The 17,507-nt window shown below is 35.6% G+C and overlaps 1 protein-coding gene across 2 annotated transcripts in view; it reads right to left on the reverse strand.

Annotated features, from left to right (window-relative positions):
• Positions 1-15,448, reverse strand: part of fam184a (family with sequence similarity 184 member A) — a 129,090-nt gene extending 113,642 nt beyond the window's left edge. Inside the window, exon 1 of one of the 2 annotated variants that reach the window (XM_014473626.2) lies at positions 14,760-14,927. In XM_014473626.2, the coding sequence (XP_014329112.1) occupies positions 14,760-14,927 (168 nt within the window). Of the gene's footprint in view, positions 1-14,759 lie in introns of both variants that reach the window. The other variant, XM_005811844.3, reaches the window with a different exon arrangement.
• Between the last annotated feature and the right edge of the window lie 2,059 nt (positions 15,449-17,507).

The raw sequence follows: 17,507 nt of genomic DNA on the forward strand, positions 1-17,507 counted from the left end.
CATCAGTTTGGATGTGTAGTCAGGACTAACTGTGGTGGGATTGTGATGTGATTCACTTCACTGACTAATTAAATAATTTCAGAACGTCAAAGAAAATCTTATGTCCAGATTTGCTGCGTCTGGCTTCTTCTGGTGCAGAATTATAATGAATGTCTCATTTGAATGTCTCATGTTAAATTTGGATAAAATGTGACATAACTGTTCTGACTGCTTTGAAAACTATTTAACATGTCCAATGTTAGTAGTACAAGTGGTTAAAAATCTGATTATTTTTCGGGAGTGAAAAGATCAGAAATGGGCTTTTCAGACTGCCGTGAAAAAAGCTCAGGTGAAATAGCTAAAATTCAGAGCTGGGTTGTATTTGCCTGCTGTGTGTAGGTAGTCTCACTGTGGATTTGAGATTAATGAGGAAGGCCATATTCAATACTGACACTGGAAATCCGTCCAATATCCACCAAAATACAAGCATCAGATTATATAATAATTTATATCCAGAAGACTATTTTATTTAATCTAAAGGTGATAACTTGGGTCAGATACTTTGGTTGAACCGTAACAACAAAAATGTCAGATTCTATTATCACACTGGTCAACAGCCAAAAAAATTGTCTGGGGCTTTTCAACTGTTTTAGGGTAATTTTGAGGTGCTGAATTCAAAAATCACATTGGTTTTGCTCAATCAGTTAAACTTTCTGAACTATGGATGCAACATGAGCATCAAAATGCATGACTTGTCACATATGGATCAGTTTTCTGAGAATCTGGGCTCAATGAGTGATGAGCAGCCGGAGCAATCCCATCAGGACAGAAAAGAGATGAAGATGTAATGTTCAATTTACATGTACTTAGATTATCAATGTTTATTATTCCATTTACTGAAAACTAAGTTTAAACCAACATTTAATTAACACACTCTGTAAGAGAACTTTTTTTTCTCCTTGAAACCTTTATTTGGATGAGAAATAACTGATAACGTCACAAAAATGCCATCAATTTAGTCAGAAGATTAGATTTCTCTAAATCAAATTAGAATAAAAACCTGACTTGATAGAGAAAAAATGATGTCATTTTTTGGATTCAGTGGTGCAAAATAGTCCTAATTCAGTTGAAAAAACAGACAACTTCCAAAAAATATTTTTTTGCTGCCCAGTGTTATTGGTGATTTTTAAAATACAGAAAGATGCAGTAAAGGCAGCAAGGGAAGCTACATAAAAAGGCAGTTAAATAAAAACTACAGTAGAGACTATTGGAGTGAAAACTGTGGATTAAGGAAAGGTCATGCCAATTTTATTTTATTTTGGGACCAATAAAGTATTATTGAATTCAAATTAATGCTCACACAGTTCTCCAATACACCAAACTTTAATAGCTTAGGAAGGAAAAAAAATACAACTTTTAATTAGGGGTGGGTGATATGGACTCAGAATTTTACAGCTCTGTTTTGTGTTATTATTGTGATAATGATAAAAGCTATTAAAACTATTACTTCTTTTTTAGATACATCAAACAAACAAATACTGCTCTTAAAAACGTTCCCATTAGAAACAGGCTTCTTCAGAAACATCACTAAGCTGCACATAGTAACTGCATGTAATTATATTTTCGTATTTACTGATATTTATTGTTCTCGTGGAACAAACAGTGGAGAAAATAGTAAAAATATAATTTCCAATTATTGATTTTTTTTAACATCATTAAATGAAATGATAAAAGATAAACGATACGATAAATGCACACCCCTGTTTTCAGGCTTCTTCTATTTTTGTGCCTTTTATTCAGCCTGATTAAGTAAATGGATTTCTGAAACAGACACCATCAAAACACCTCACAAAATCATCACCGAGGCGGGTTTCATTTCTGCTTTTCCGCTACATTGACTAAAAATCCCCTACAACACGCTGGACTGAGCTCTCATGTCAGACACGAACAATAAAAAGCCCAGAGACGCCGTCTACCAACACAGAGACAGGTGGAAGACGCTGACAGCCTCTTAGGAGAATCTGTCTGACAAATCAGGTACGCATTACAGCCAGCTGTGCATCGGAGCAGCGCCGTGTCCTGCCTGTAACACCCACATGAAATACTGCAGCATCAGCCAATTAAACAGGCCAGAAAAAGGAGGAAGCAATATGGTTTACGGCTGTCCAAAGGCAGAGGAAACCTTGAAGGTCAATGTTAACAGTGACTCATCAAATCCACACTTTAATTGTGTGTGCATTGTGATTTTTATCTGTGGACAAAGCTCCAGGCTGGTCTCCGTCTTCCTGTATGTGTGTTGGGGTGTATCTAAATACAACCTGACAGTGAATTGTGACAATAAGTGATTAAGCTTCCTGCACAGGTTAATAAGCTGTATGTCTCACAGCAGTAGCAGTAGGCCACAACACACACACACACGCTCACACACACACACACACACACGCGCGCTCACACACACACACGCCTCACTCTTGAGCCTTCATTCCCAGAAACTATTTTTAGAAATTAAAAAGCGGAATGAGTTGAAGAGTATTTTGAGGAGAAATCTGTTACATCCCTAAACTCTGGGAACTATCGCAACCAGAATGGTTCATAATAGCAGCAAATAAAAGGAACCACATGCATTTTCTATATTTCTACTGTTTACCAAACTAAAACTAGCCAATTTCTCAGCTACTGACTGATTTCAAATATGTATAAATGAGATCAAGTTATCACATTCAGTATGAATTTTGAAGTAATGTGCTGCTAAAACTGTCAAATTCAATCAACTAGAATATGTATTCTTATGACAGACTTTCTGCAGGTTTCACCAAATTAACTTAAAGACTTTTTAAGACCATTATCAATGAAATTTAAGACCTCTAGCATGACAGAAATTTACAGAAGAAACTCGCACACTTTGCGATGCTCTTTACAGTCTTAACCTCATGTAGTGCTGAGCTTTTTGGGACAGAATGAACATAGCATCAAATTTACATCTATCCATAATAGGTGCAAAAAAAATCTAGCTAAGCCAGTAAGGATATGTTAGCAAGTAGTTACCGGTAGCCTCAACCGCCTCGACTCCCAGAATGCAATGAAGATCTCTGCAAATGACTTTTGTCTGGCCAAAAAGTCCAGTGAGAAAAAAACACTACACAGAATAAGAAAAACATACAAAATTTAATACCTGTATTTAAATTTTTTTTAATGATTAAGATATTTTGAGGCCTTAAAACATATGCATTAAAGATGTTTTAAGAAAGTGCAGACACCCTGCATGAGGCTTATTTGTCAGATTAAAATCATAATAATATTCTTTAAACAGGTATTAAACACAGCTTAGACTTAGCCCACATCTCTGTACTGAACATCTGTTGCTTTATTCCTATGATGGAATATTCTCATTTTAAATGTTGTATTATCTTTATTTTAAAGGTGTTGATGGCACTAGTGGCCTTTTTTCAATAGTAGCTGGACAGGAAGAAGAGCAGCGAGAAGAACTTGAAGTAGAAGACCTGATTGGTCTGAAAGGCCATTCAGTGATTTATAAACTAACAAAAGTATTTTTAAGGTGGAGGTATTATGCGAAAATCAACTGTTTTGGGCTTTATAGTGTTATTCTCTCATAAAAAAATATAATCAGCGTTGTTTTGACTCATTCATGCATCAATACACAACATGGATAAGCATTGCTGTAATGACGTGCTGAAGTACGAGTGTGGGAAAGAGTAGGGGGTTCTTAAAGAGACAGAGGCCTATTTCAACGTGTCAGATATGGAAATGATGCAAAGTCAAAGTTATTTTTGATATATAAAACATTTTTACAACAACTGAAGGAAACTTGGTTTTATACTTGGTTGTGGTATAAAATGGTAATACTATATGCACTTGGGAAATACATGATTATAGGGAGCCATTGCAAAAATGGATGGATGGACTGACAAATAAATGGAAACAACTTTTAGACTAATGGAAGAGGAAATCAAGTTATTCGTTTCTCCACACCTGAAAACACTTAAATCCCAGACTTTTTCTTGCTGTGCAGAAACATAATCACTGCAATCACTCTGGAGAACAATTGATTGCTATAATCAATGTAACAACCATTAATACAAGCAAAATATATTCAACAGTTGTTGAAGGAGTACTTGAAAAAATGCTTGAACAGTTGTAGTTTGTTGTGATTATCTGCAAAAAGTACAGCTGGTTTTGCTGTAATGTATCTTTCTTGGCTTCTGGAAAACACATTTACATATATTTATACATCTTCATTTCTATAACTGTTAGAGATTTTTTGGTATTATCATTCCATTCTTACTCTGGTTCACCTTAAGTCTATAGATCTTAGTGATCTTCTGTTTAAAGTGATTTTCTGTTTAAAAAGTTCTCTTCTTTAAATGACCTGGAGGTCACTACTGTCTGTTCAACTTTACGAGAAATAGATAACACTGAGTTTCTCAGACTTTAAACCCTTTTGCAAGAACACCTCCTAATTTAATCAGTCGTATATTGTTTTCTTGACAGTATTGACCGAGATTTGAACCGGGCTCAGACCTTTGATCAGATATCACATCTGGACCTGGGTTGTTAGATGTTTGGGTTAGAAGCTTTACGACCTCTGTTGTTTTTCCTGACTGCCCCCTTGCCTGTCCTTCTTTGACAATAAAAACAGGAGTTTTTGTGAGAACAGGTCAGAACGCTCTGTAGAACTGATCGGAGGAGAGGTTTTGGTAGAGCGTTCTCCTTTTGCAAAAGCTCTACATAAAATTCATATACGTTGTCTGTGGTTCTTTCTTTTATTTAGGTTCGAAAGGAAAATACCTATCAATAACTATCTTTAATCATCTTTTGTTTGTTTCTGTCTCCACCTTTTCATCTTTATCTACTGTATATCATTCTCCGTGTTTCGTTCAGTTTTTGTCAACTTTGGCTCTTCTTAAGCAATCTGAACGTAGAGGGGCGACCTCGTAGAGACAGAAATAACTCAATGTGATCTGGTAGCATTAAATAGGCTGATAAAATTAATGATATTAACTGTGAACACATACAATTACTACATGCTGTGATCTTCTTAGGGAGGCGGGCGGTCTTGTTGGCGCCCCTCTTGGATAGTATTAGGGGGGAAAAAGCAAACAAAAACATTTAATTCAATAAATATTTTATGTGCATCACCAGAACATGCTCAATCAATAAATATGTTTTTCTTCATGTTTTAAGTTCTGTTCAGTTAAAAAGTTCCTAAAGAAATAAACTCTGCAAACTATGAACATTTTCTGTTATATTTATTCCAAACTAAACAAAATCCACAGTTCAGAAAACAAAACTCTTAACAAGCAAAGAAGGACTAGGTTTTAACGAGTTCTTCTAACCCTGAATGACCTGGTGTCTGTGTTATCGGACATCTCCAATGCTTACAGTAAAACTGGACAGAAGTCCCTATATAACGTTTTGATTATCCTTTTTCAGAGGCTTGAAATCAAATTTAGCAAAAAGCAGAGTTTCACAGAGGATGTTCACAAACTGGAACAAGTTATTTGGAAGCATCCAGGAATCCAAAGTGAATCATGCGCCTCGTATTCCTGAAATAAATGTCAGATTTATTGCTGTTACCTTTATGCAATTAGAATTACAACAACAGAGACTTATAAACACTTCTGTGCTACAAAACGTTTCATTTATTGGTGTGTAGTGGCATAAAAATAAAAACAAATGTTTTATATGTACATTTGAAGACACGGCAGGCTTTTTACCATGAAACAGGAGTTGCATGGCTTTGTATCAATGATACATGATGCATTTATTGTATCATGTATCATTTAACATGGCAATAAGTTAAATTGATGATTTGTTGCGATGAATTCCAAGTAACGTTTAAAACAAACTGTCCATATTGTTAGTTTTAGTATTGTCTTCACTGTTGGTTCCATGAGAGCATCAATCAATATCAATATATTTGAAAATATAATTCAATGCAGTTAAAATATGGAGTTAAACAATCCAAATTACACTTGTTTTTATCTGACTAAAGAAGCATATTACAAATGGGAATGATTTTCAAAAGAAGTATTTGTGTTTTTGGGGCTATAATCACTCTGCCATGAAGTAACAGAAATACAATTACTTTAAAAATAAGTAATAAATGGTTCTTATCATCACTTTTAGCATTATCATAATAGTACCACAGAATATCGTGATAAAACTTACCTACCACTATTCATAATGGAAGAGCATCAAAACCAAAACACAAACTTCAGAGACTAAATCTGTTTCATTTCCTCTCCTTTAGATCTGAAACACATTCTCAATTCACCAATTTAAGGAAAATGGAAGTAAAAATCCAAAGTGTGTGGATTTTTGTCTTGATTTAACAGGTCATTTAGCAGCTTTGGCAGCGTTTAAAAGGATAATTTGTTGATGATGTTGAAGAAATAGAGAGAGATTAAAGTCACTGTGTCGGGTATATGGTCTCAGTGTGGATCTGACCATCTGCTTTCTAATCCTGCCCACCCCTCGCTGCATGGATCACTGCACTACCCCTGAATTATGGCATCAGCACACACATTTTTCTGCCAACTGAGGACGGCAGATTTGGTACTTTAGCAGAAAAGCCAAGAACCAGATTCCTATCTCATGCCATCAACTTAGGTTTTATAAATTATATATCCAATTACTGTTTTTGTTTTTAAATTTGTCTGGATTTAGCTTTGATAATTTAAGAGAAAACTTAATGGATACAAATGTAAAAAGGAACTAATCCATTACTAGTGTCCTACTGTGCTTCCTTAAACTATTACATTAAATATTATTTATTCATATTATTACAGTCTTGTGACAGTATTTTACATTCTACAACAGGGATCATGTAAAAACAAACAAAATAGTGCTTTTAAATGTCTCCGTCAAACATGCCGTACACACCTGAGTGGTTTGAAAAAGTTACAAAAAAAGATCTCCAAATATTTTCTTGTCAAGTTATCTGGCATTTAGTGGATAGAAATTATTTTGGTGATTCAAATTAACCTACAAGAGAAATTTGGTCTAATTTAACTTCCCACGGTGAGAAAATGTTATGATTATTTTCCAATTTAGGCTTTTAATCAAACGTTAGATTGCACTTTACTACAAAACTGGTCAGTTTAAATATCAAGAATTTACAAGGAGTTTACACGTAAATCAACCTTGAAAACACCCAGCTGAAATTCAAGGATTTCAAGCACCCAAACAGGCCCTGGTAAAAGGAAAAAACACTTTTCCCAAATTAAAGTTGATGCATAACTGGCCCTGATAAATAAAAGTTGAAATAATGAAGAGTCATCATATCAGCTATATGTTTGTTCCTTATTTATAATGTCTGGTTTTTAATGATATAATATTTGGTTAAAAATCAGTGGTTGGGAATCAAATTTTAGATCTAAATATCAATAATAATATAGTCATAAAGTGTTGCCTTGATGTAAAGTACAATGTTGACATCCGAATATTTATTTATTTTTGAGATGTCACCAAAAGAAAGTATTTAAATATTTGCTTCAGTATTGGTCTATTTATGAGGAAAACAATGCCGCACACACACACACACGCACACACACACACACACACACAGAGTCAACACAACTGTATTTGACTCTCTGTCTCTTTGAATCCCTTCGTCAGGGAAAACATGAGAGCTCAGAGGTCTATTTCTGACTCACTCACTTGAAGACGAAAGTCAGTCAGGCATTGCTGATGAAACACACACACACACACACACACACACACATTATTTTCTACATCATTGTCTTGATGAAGTGAGCAGACATGTTGCATTGGACTTCCCAAACCTCAGGTCTGACAAGAGCTACATGCAAGAGCTCTGAACTATAATTTATATAAAACGCGTTGCCATGGCAGCAAAGCCTTGCGCTGCCTCCTTAACAATAAATCCAACCTTTTCAAACAGAAATAAAAACTCACAAAATACAGCTTTCAAAAGGAAGAAATAAAAAACTGAACAGAGGCTGAACAAGAAGGTGATGAGAACTGCTGTGTGGGATTAAAGATTACTGCCAGGAGTCTTAAATAACGGCAGTGGCTAACAGGTCCTTCATCACAAATCATGAGGTTCAGAGCCGCTGGAGAGCTGCAATCAATGACCCACTCACTCCCTATGCATGAAACGCCTATAGAGACAATATGTCAGGAGCACCGAGACGGAAACCGTCTTTCTGCGGATTGTGAGGTTTAAATTCATGACAAAAAGATGATAAGACAGGCAGAAAATGGTTTATAGAAATATTAAACGAGAAAGCTGGTCAGTCAAAATACAAGATCAAACATAAACAAATAACCAGATTAATCATGATGAATCAATTACTGAAATAATTTTCAACTAATTAAGTACCAGATTAATCGTTAACTTGAGTATACGGACTAGCTAAGAAAAATAGCTAACTGCTGAAAAAAATTACATTCAGATAAAGATGACCAGAAATGTTATTTATTGGCTATTTTCTCCACTTTTTTTCATCAATAAATATCAGTAAATTCAAAAATATGATTAAGTGCAGTTTCAGTGTGTACTACAGTGATATAAATCACATTTTTCAATCCATTTCAGATGAGAATGTTTTCAGGAACAACATTTGTGTCTGTGGCGCCAGGAATGCTGAACCATGCACTCCCCAACCTGCAAAATGATTTATTACCCATGAAATGAGTAATAAATAGTTCTTTTATCATAATATTTATTGTTATCATGATACTACAAAATATTGTGATGAAAAATCTTCTTTGTTTGCAAATATGTTCTACCCAGACCTCCTCAAGTGGCCTAGTTTTAGCTAAAGTAATGCAATTGTTGCATTTTAGGTAATAAAATGTTTATTTTCTTATTTAAAAAAGAATTACATTTTTTATTTGTATTTTAATGCATTTCTAATATTGTTTAAAATAAGCTTGAATGGAAAATCTACAGAATTTGCCTAATTTTTTGCCCATTAATCGATTAATCGTTAGAATAAGTCGATTGCTAAAGTTGCAGCTCTTTCCCAAACATTTTCAGTCCCTGTGGGTTTGTCCCTGCAGCTGGAAATCTCTCAGCCTGGGATGTCAGAGGGTTGAGGAGGCGGATCGGTGAGGTTTCAAGGTTGATATTTATTCCTGAACGCCTCTCCCGCTCAGCGGAGATCAGCGGTCAGTGTGAGCAGCAGATGGCCCAAACACTGCCGGCCGATTCCCCAGCTTTGTTGTTGTGACCTCACTCAACACGGCGCTGGAGAGAGGCGAGGCTCAGACGTGTCGCCGGTGGGAATGTGTGCAGCCTGCCTCATGAAAATACCATCTACGGTTGTTCCAGTTCCCAGAAACAACAACTTCATACAAACTTTATGTGATTCAATTTTCTCTTGTCAGCCATTTTTAAACTACCAATTTTATTCTGTTGCAAGGGCTTTAAAAGGATGATCATTTTAGTTCCTTTCACTCTGATAATGAACTGGATCTATGGATGCGTTCACACCAGTCCTGTTTGGTCTGCTTTAATCACACTCTAGTTTGTTCTTCTAGAAAGTCTGGTTTGTTTGAAGAGATGTGAATGAGAAATCAAACTCTGGTCCACCTACAAACTCAGGCCTCAGTAAATAAATCAATTAATTACATGATAAATTAAAAGGAGCTCAATAATTTACATTTACATGATTTACTGTTTCTCTCTTTTCACCAAAAACTGGATGATACAGATGATACAGGCTTCATAATTCATCCATTTTATTTGTTGTTTTTGTTCTTTTGTTTATTTATTTTAGATATTTTAAATGTCTTCCAGCTCCATTGTTAAATATTCACCAGAATTGAAAGTTTATTGATCTTTGAGAATATATTCATGCATTATGATCCCATTATCATTAATTTACTTTAAAATGTTGTCTCAAAACAACAATATTATTGTTTATCGCAATAATTTCTGGGACAATTTATTGTCCAGCAAAATTTGTTATTGTGCCAAACCTCTCTCGGTTCAGTTGAAGTGAACTCTGGTTCGGTTTGAATACGTATAAGAAACCAAGTGGACTGGAGACTGCTCCAAAAACAGGAAGTGGACAACAGTGCATGGCATTCTGGGTAAATAAATACAACAAAAACAAACACAAAGTTCTAGCCCTGGTTTTATGGTTGAGCCGCTGACTACATTTTTGTTTATATTTTGTGAAGACGGAAGTTGAGCTCAGTGTCTTCTTCTCAGGATTTTGTGTCATTTCCTTCAGTGGTTTTTACTGCAGCGCCACCACAGGCGAGGAGGGGAACAGGCTTTCAAAGAGTTTGGATTGTTTGACAGTACAGAGTGAAATCGGACCGCTTTCTGAAAATGTAACAAAAGTTGCCATTTTCTACCATGCAATCTATTATGTGTGAAAACACCCTAAAAGACATACGACACCTTGGGGTTGTCGTATGCCTCCAAAATGTCTGATGCAGAGATCTTCACTCCTCTATTCTTGAAAAATTAAAAGAAAAAACACAAAATGGCCAACAGAACATTTAAAATAGACAACAATGAGCTAAATCATTTTTGAAGAAATCTGTGAGCCTGGCTTGTTATTTCTGAACCAAAACATGAATCCAAGTCGGCCATCTTCTACAACATAAAAAAAAAAAAAAAAAAACTTTACACATGTGCCATATTCCTCTCATGTTTTGATCATCTCATTGTGATAATGTAGCACCAACTGACTGGACCTCTGTTGAATTATGTCTGTCACTTTAAAGTGGAAGAACATTTGTACAAACCCTTCTTTATGTTACATATTTTTATTTAAATAGAAAACAGTTTTCAATTAAGGCTTTTTGTTTTTTTAAATCAAAAAGCCAAATTTTGTTTATCATGATTAATTTGTAAAACCAATAAAAATGGTAAAACATGCAAGAGGGTGAATACTTTCCATAGTCTCTGTATACTGCTGCCTTAATTTCAACTAAAATGGGTTCAATCTTTCATGTTTGACCTCCAAATGATGAACTGCTGTGGATAACAGCAGTCATTTTTAAAACTTTAACCCAAAACTGTTTATATTTTCCATCTGGTTTGTTTCTGTGTATATTTACCATCTAAAATGAGTACATTTCATATTCTGCTTGCATCACCTTCAGTAGTTAAGTGAGTTGCCACTAGAGTGAAACTGTATGCTTGCTGAAGCTTAGTCAACCGATTTTTCTCTCTCTGACTGCCAAGCAATGAGTTTATTCCACAGTTTTCCCCCTTATTTTTGACTGGAAATATGGCAATTTTAAGTGCTGTCCTTCACATCTATGCATTTATTGTTACCAAATCTTCCTAAAATATCTGCAGTGCTGTCTTACGCACTTCAAACACTTTCATGTATATGTGTCAAATAAAATCAATGAAAGTAATGAAGGAATAAATTGTGGGAAAAAAAAGAAGAAATGATTAACAAAATAGGAACAGCTGTCCAAGACACGTTGCTATAATGATGAAAAACTAAATCTAAAGAAACTTTCCCTGATCTCAAAAAGCTCTGGCTGGCAGCTTTAAGCATAGTTTTGCTTTAAAACTATTTTAATTCTTGAAAGATGAGGATTTCTTTGCACCTTGACTTGTTTTTAAGTCAAGGTAAAGTTTTAAGAAGTTTTTTCATTATGTTACTATTTGATACAATTGAACACTTGGAAAGTTGGCTACAAATGCAAAAGCTAAAATTGTGAGAACAAAATGAATCATAAATTACACAATTTAAACAACTTTTTTATATATAATTAAATTAAAAAATATTTTATTTATCTCAAAGAGAACTCATATCATCCAAGTGTCTCCAAAGAGTCGTGGATGTGATGCTGTGTAGCAGTCAGTCTCGCAGAGAATCTGAAGAGGCCTCTGACTAAAGACAGTTGCTGTATGATAGACTCATGAATGCTATGATGCTAACAGAAATGATATTTCACTGTAACATCAGTCATTTGCAAGTACTCCTGTTTAAATTCCTGTCTGTACGGTGAAGGGAGATCACTCTCGCCCATTATAATCAATGTACGAGATGGTTTGAACTTCCTCCTTTTATCTCTGCTTTGCATCCATAAAGCCTCCTTTTCAACTCCTCATAGTTCAGGTATTAATTGAGCTTTAAGATGCTAATTAGATGCTCTGGTTCTAAAAACTATGCCTTGTTATCATGGTTACTCATCATGGCAACTGTACAAAAGCAAAAAAGTGAGAACAAAAATTGCACAGCATTTTTGCATGTTTGGAGTAACCATCTAAACATGCAACGGCTCAACTAAAACAAACAAAAGTTGACAAAAAGAACAAACCAAAGCTAACGTAACAGAGCTACTCCAACATGCTAGCTCTTGCAAACCCTGCAAAAAGCACAGATTTTATGTTGAGAGTCAGCATTGGATCCTCCCTAACACACACTTTAGATCACAGAAAAGCCACCTCACAAACATTTAAAGCTCCATAATGACAGACTGGGGGCACAAACGTGCCTTTGCAGGCCTGAATCTTACAGAGCGATCGCTACACTATGTTAGACGTTTTCATTTTGGTAAGAGTCGGATGAAAGCTGTGATCCTCAGGGCAAAAGATTGTTTCATATCCATTTGAAATGCCAGTGAAAGCCCACAAGTAGATCATCCCAGCCATCTGGCTAAAAACAAATCCCTCAGAACGAGCTCTGAAATCTAATACACAAAACAATACCCACAGCTTTCCATGTAACGTTGCTCTGGATATTCAGTTTATTTCAAATTTTAGACATATACGTCAATAAATAGCAACTCTACAGTAGTTTGAACTATTCCAAGGGAAAAGTGTGATGAAAAGAAATGTTTGACTACAAAAGGATAAAAATTAGAAACGTGTGATTTTTTTTCTATTCAGCCCGTCTCTAGGTGAGTCGTAATAAATTAGAATATCAACAAAAACTTGGTTTATTTTAGTAACTTGGTACAAAACGTGAAAATATACTAATTAGAAATGGAGTTATGTATATTCCAAGTGTTCATTTTTACTAATTTTGATGACTATAACTTTCAGCTAAGGAAAACACAAAATTATGTTATTTAGAAAGCTTACATAATAAGACAAATTAGAAAAGAATATTTCTTTAGATAGATAGATAGCATTTATTGTCATTGAACAGAATTCAACGAAATTTCCATTGCAGCTCCCGTGCAAAAGGTCAAATATATACAGTATAAATAAGCAAACACACAATAATAATAATAACAATATATACAACTAAATTAACTAAAGGCACTCAACCACACCAAAGAAGTAGCAGCAGGTCCAATTATGGCAAAGTACTCTCCACAATTATGAAGAAGGCTGCTCAGCCTCCACTAAGCTACAAAATATCAATGCTAAAGACTCTTGCTAAGCATAAGCTCCAATATCCAAACTAATTAATGGAAAGTTATGCGGAAGGAAAAAGTACCACACTGTCAAAAGTATAAATATCTGGTTTAATGACCGTAACATCATTGTGTTTGGTGGAAACTCCACAGAGAATTCATCAGAATGTCATCAAAAGGAAAATGAAAATTAACAATGATAAAGCAGTACCATTAACTATACTCTTCTGTATTAAATTATATTTATACAGAAGATTCAGGTGAACTAAAATTTAGATTTTCATAGTTGTAAGTCTTAATCATAAGTGGTAACTCTGAAAAACATTTTAAATGCATCACTCCACACGTAATGAATCTAGAGTTACTGAACTAAATTAACTTTGTTATAATGATATTCAAAATTAATGAGCTGAACCTGTAGAAGTGTGTGTCCTCCTAGTGCAGCAGCCTCAGCACACCTGAGTCAAATGAGTTCATTAACTCCAGAGTTCCTTTCTAATGGCCCATTCACTGGGTTCAGGTGTGCAGAAGCATCTACAACACGGCAGGAATTTTAAATAGGAGCATTAATTATTTAAAGCTTGTAGAAGTCAAACCAAAATTAGGTCATAATCAGAGGTGGGTAGAGTACCCGAAACTATACTCTAGTAATAGTAGGACTACTTCAACATATTTTTACTCACGCTAAAGTAAAAAGTCACCATGTAGGAAATTACTCAAATAAGAGTAAAAAAGTATTTGGTAGAAAGTACTGAGTAACTGATCAAATTATCAATCATTTGATTTTTAAAAGTTACATCAGATGGACCAAAATATAAAGAAAAGTGACAATTTGGGAATTTTAAGGACCAAAATGACAATAATTCATATAAGAAACAAAAATAACAATCAGGCAAAAGAAAAATTTTCCAAATCAGTTTCTTTCAATAAAAAACTTATGAAACTTTCAACAAAAACTGCAGGTGTGTTAAAACATGTTTGCTTTTCCATTCAGTGGGTAGAGAATCCAGAAGTTTTACTCAATCATAGTGATACTTCAAAATAAATTTACTCAAGTAAAAGTAAAAAATACAGCATAGGAAAAATACTTAACTTTTTTAAGTTACTCAAGTAAATGTAATTAAACTACCAACTCTGATAATAATAAATAATAATCTAGAATATGTTTTAATAGATAAAAACACTTAAATTAATGAGGAACATTTAAGTGTTTCCCTTTTAATTTTTTTTGGCAAGTTAGTCTTAAATTAGAAACTTTCAAATTTTATTTTACATAAATTGACTTGCAAAGTTAGATTTAATCATAATAGACCCCGAATGTACTAGAACGTACCTTAAATCCAGTGGGAAGTCATAATGTTTTTGCATCTATTTGTTTTGTTCAATATTTAAATATTTCCTGTTAAATGTGAGGAAATCATAATGGTGTCCGGTGGAAGAATTCTGCTTACCTTGGTTAGCTGTGCGATCTTCTTGCTCATCCTCAGGTGCAGGTCCTGGGTATATTCCATGGCGACGCCGGACTGGAAGGAGGCGGTGGATGATGAGGATGATGATGGAGTAAATTTCCCCTGACTGGTAGGGCAGTAATACTGCTGCCAGCCCGACCCAGTCGCCATCTTCACGATGATGCTTGAGTGAGATAAGGGCAGCGATGGTTAACTGGACGGGGGGCTAGACGGTGCAGAGACGCACAGAGCTGGGACAGCGTGTTTCAGCGAGGCACGGCAAGAGTTAATCAAAAATATCAAGCCTTTCTGACACACAAACCGCTTTCATTTTGCCCGCTTCCCGTTAATAATAAACTAAAGGGTCAGATTTTACTGATTCAACCCCAGAAAATACCAGCTACTAGCATCGTTTCTGTCCGTTATCAGCGGGTCGTAGTGCGGGCACCTGGCGCTGATGTGGAGCTCCGGTTCTCCGGGCGGCGGGCGGGCTGCCTCCCTCCCGGTCGGTCACCTTGGTACCGATTCTCAGCGGCAGCCGTTAGGAGTAATTCCTCCCCGAAGCATTCCGGCTACATTTACCGGACAGAGCGGAGCGCAGACCGGAGGGGATAATGGGAGAGAGTTGGAGAGAGAGAAAGACGAGCTCGGCGGTTGGTTGCTGCTCCTCTTGTTGCCATGGATCATCTCAACAGTTTATGCTGCATTCACGAAGGATGGGAGCAGCGCTGCGTTCACGTACCGTCGGAGATATGAGCTCACGCTTTGTGTTCCAGCTAACAGTGGCGGTTCGAGAACACATTTTTTCTTAAATTTCTTAAAAGAATAAGTTGGCCTTAAATGTGTTAATCACAAGTCTTAAATTTTGTTGTGGTAGCCTGTTTAATTTGGTATATTCTATAGTTTTTTTGTTTTTCTTGCTGTTACACAAACGTTTCAGTCATCACAGACCCGAGGCGGTTGCTAGTTAGCTTAGAATTTACGCCCGTCACTGATTAGCACAGATTTACCCCCAGTTGGGTGGGCGTAAAATGGAAAGGTAAAAAATTGACTTTTGAAACTCTTGAGTTTCTCAAAAAATTAAAACTTTTGGAGATCACAAATGTACTTGTTTTTTCTATTTAAAAAAATCTGAGAGAATGCTCTTTAAATTTCTGAGAAACTTACTCATTTTTCTACCTAAAATGGCTTTAATAGGCCTTTGTAGATCTGTCACTTGAAGCGGTTGCAGGTATCACTTTGTAGAGGTCAATATAGCATTGCTAGCCAAATAATTAGCTTTTTTTTAAACTCCCGTAATGGGTAAGTGCAAACTTACTGCTAGCTGGGTGGATGATGTTCCTCTTTGCAATTGGTTCACTTCTGTTGCCAATCAGTTTTATTTATTTTCAATGCTTTTAGTACATTTATGTTGTGTTGTCACGAAACGCTGTGTCCACGTACCGTTGGAGCAATAAGCTAACACTTACCCAGTAATGTAAAGACAACAGTGGCGGTTCTAGATCCAAATTTTCAGCTTGTTAGAAGACGCTGAGTGCAACTTCCTCCTAAGCGAAATGGAAACAAAACTGGAGTAGCGTCATTGTTGGATTTGCTTTTTCTACCTTTTTGGTAAAAGATTACCAGCTAGCTCTCCCGCTAGAATTCGACTGGTTTGTTTTGGTTGTATTTACCCAGAATGCCTTGCGTTATAGTCCGCCTTCATTCACATAATATGCATTGAACTGCGCTAGAGTTCCTATGTAATTTGGTGAAAAGGGTAAAAATCCATCATTGATTTACATATTTTTCAAAGCCTGAATGTTCAGCTGCTCCATGTTGTTCTTTGGAGGATCGAATCCATAATTTATTTTTAGCAGGAGTTGAAATAAAGACTTTCTCAACAACAAAAAGCATTTTAAATCTTTTACAGTACAGTGATAATTTAAAGATAAAACCACACACCTACAGAGGAAGCTGTTCTGTAGGGAGAACACTAAAAAAGGGCTCCTACAGATGTTTTATGTAAAATTACAGACTCAACTCTCCAGAGATGGCAGAGTTTTACATTCTAATATAAATACTGAAGCTTATTATACATTTCTGACACGTTTCTACAGGGTTTCATAAACCAAACCTTGAAAAACACACAGGAAATAAAAAAGAGGATGAAATAGCACACCAAATAAAAGAAGGCAAGGAAAGAAGAACACAAACAGCAATAAATGAAAAGATTTTAAGGAAGAAAAGAGGGAATGACAGAAGGTAGCAACAAAAAACAAAGAAGTAAGCAAGGAAATAAGGCTGTAGGACAGGAAGGAAAAGAGGACAAAAGGATGGAAAGGCAAAAGAAAACAAAGAAATACAATGAAAGAAACATGGGCTCAAGGAAGGAGGAAGGACACAAAGAAGGAAATGAAGGAAGGAAAGAAAGAAGGGGACAAATGAAGAAAATGAAGGAAGAAAGAAAAGAATGAATGGCACCAATAAAGAAGAGAAGCAAGGAAGGGAGGCACTTTAAGACAGGTGGAAAATGAAATAAAATCTGGAAGTACAAATACTCTTCTTTGTGCATTTTCTTTACTCAAACCGCTCCACACCTGGAAAATTCCTGAATTAACTTCCAGACTTTTCCAGGCCGAGAAACAAAAAAAATCAGAGTAAAATCAGAATAAATGGCGTCAGAAAACACCGTATTAAACACAGAGGTCAAGTTAATCAGCTGGAGTCAATTACATCCACTTCCACCCCATAATACACTTCTATTAATCA

Source organism: Xiphophorus maculatus, chromosome 15 (assembly GCF_002775205.1).
Source record: "Xiphophorus maculatus strain JP 163 A chromosome 15, X_maculatus-5.0-male, whole genome shotgun sequence".
NCBI lineage: Eukaryota > Metazoa > Chordata > Actinopteri > Cyprinodontiformes > Poeciliidae > Xiphophorus > Xiphophorus maculatus.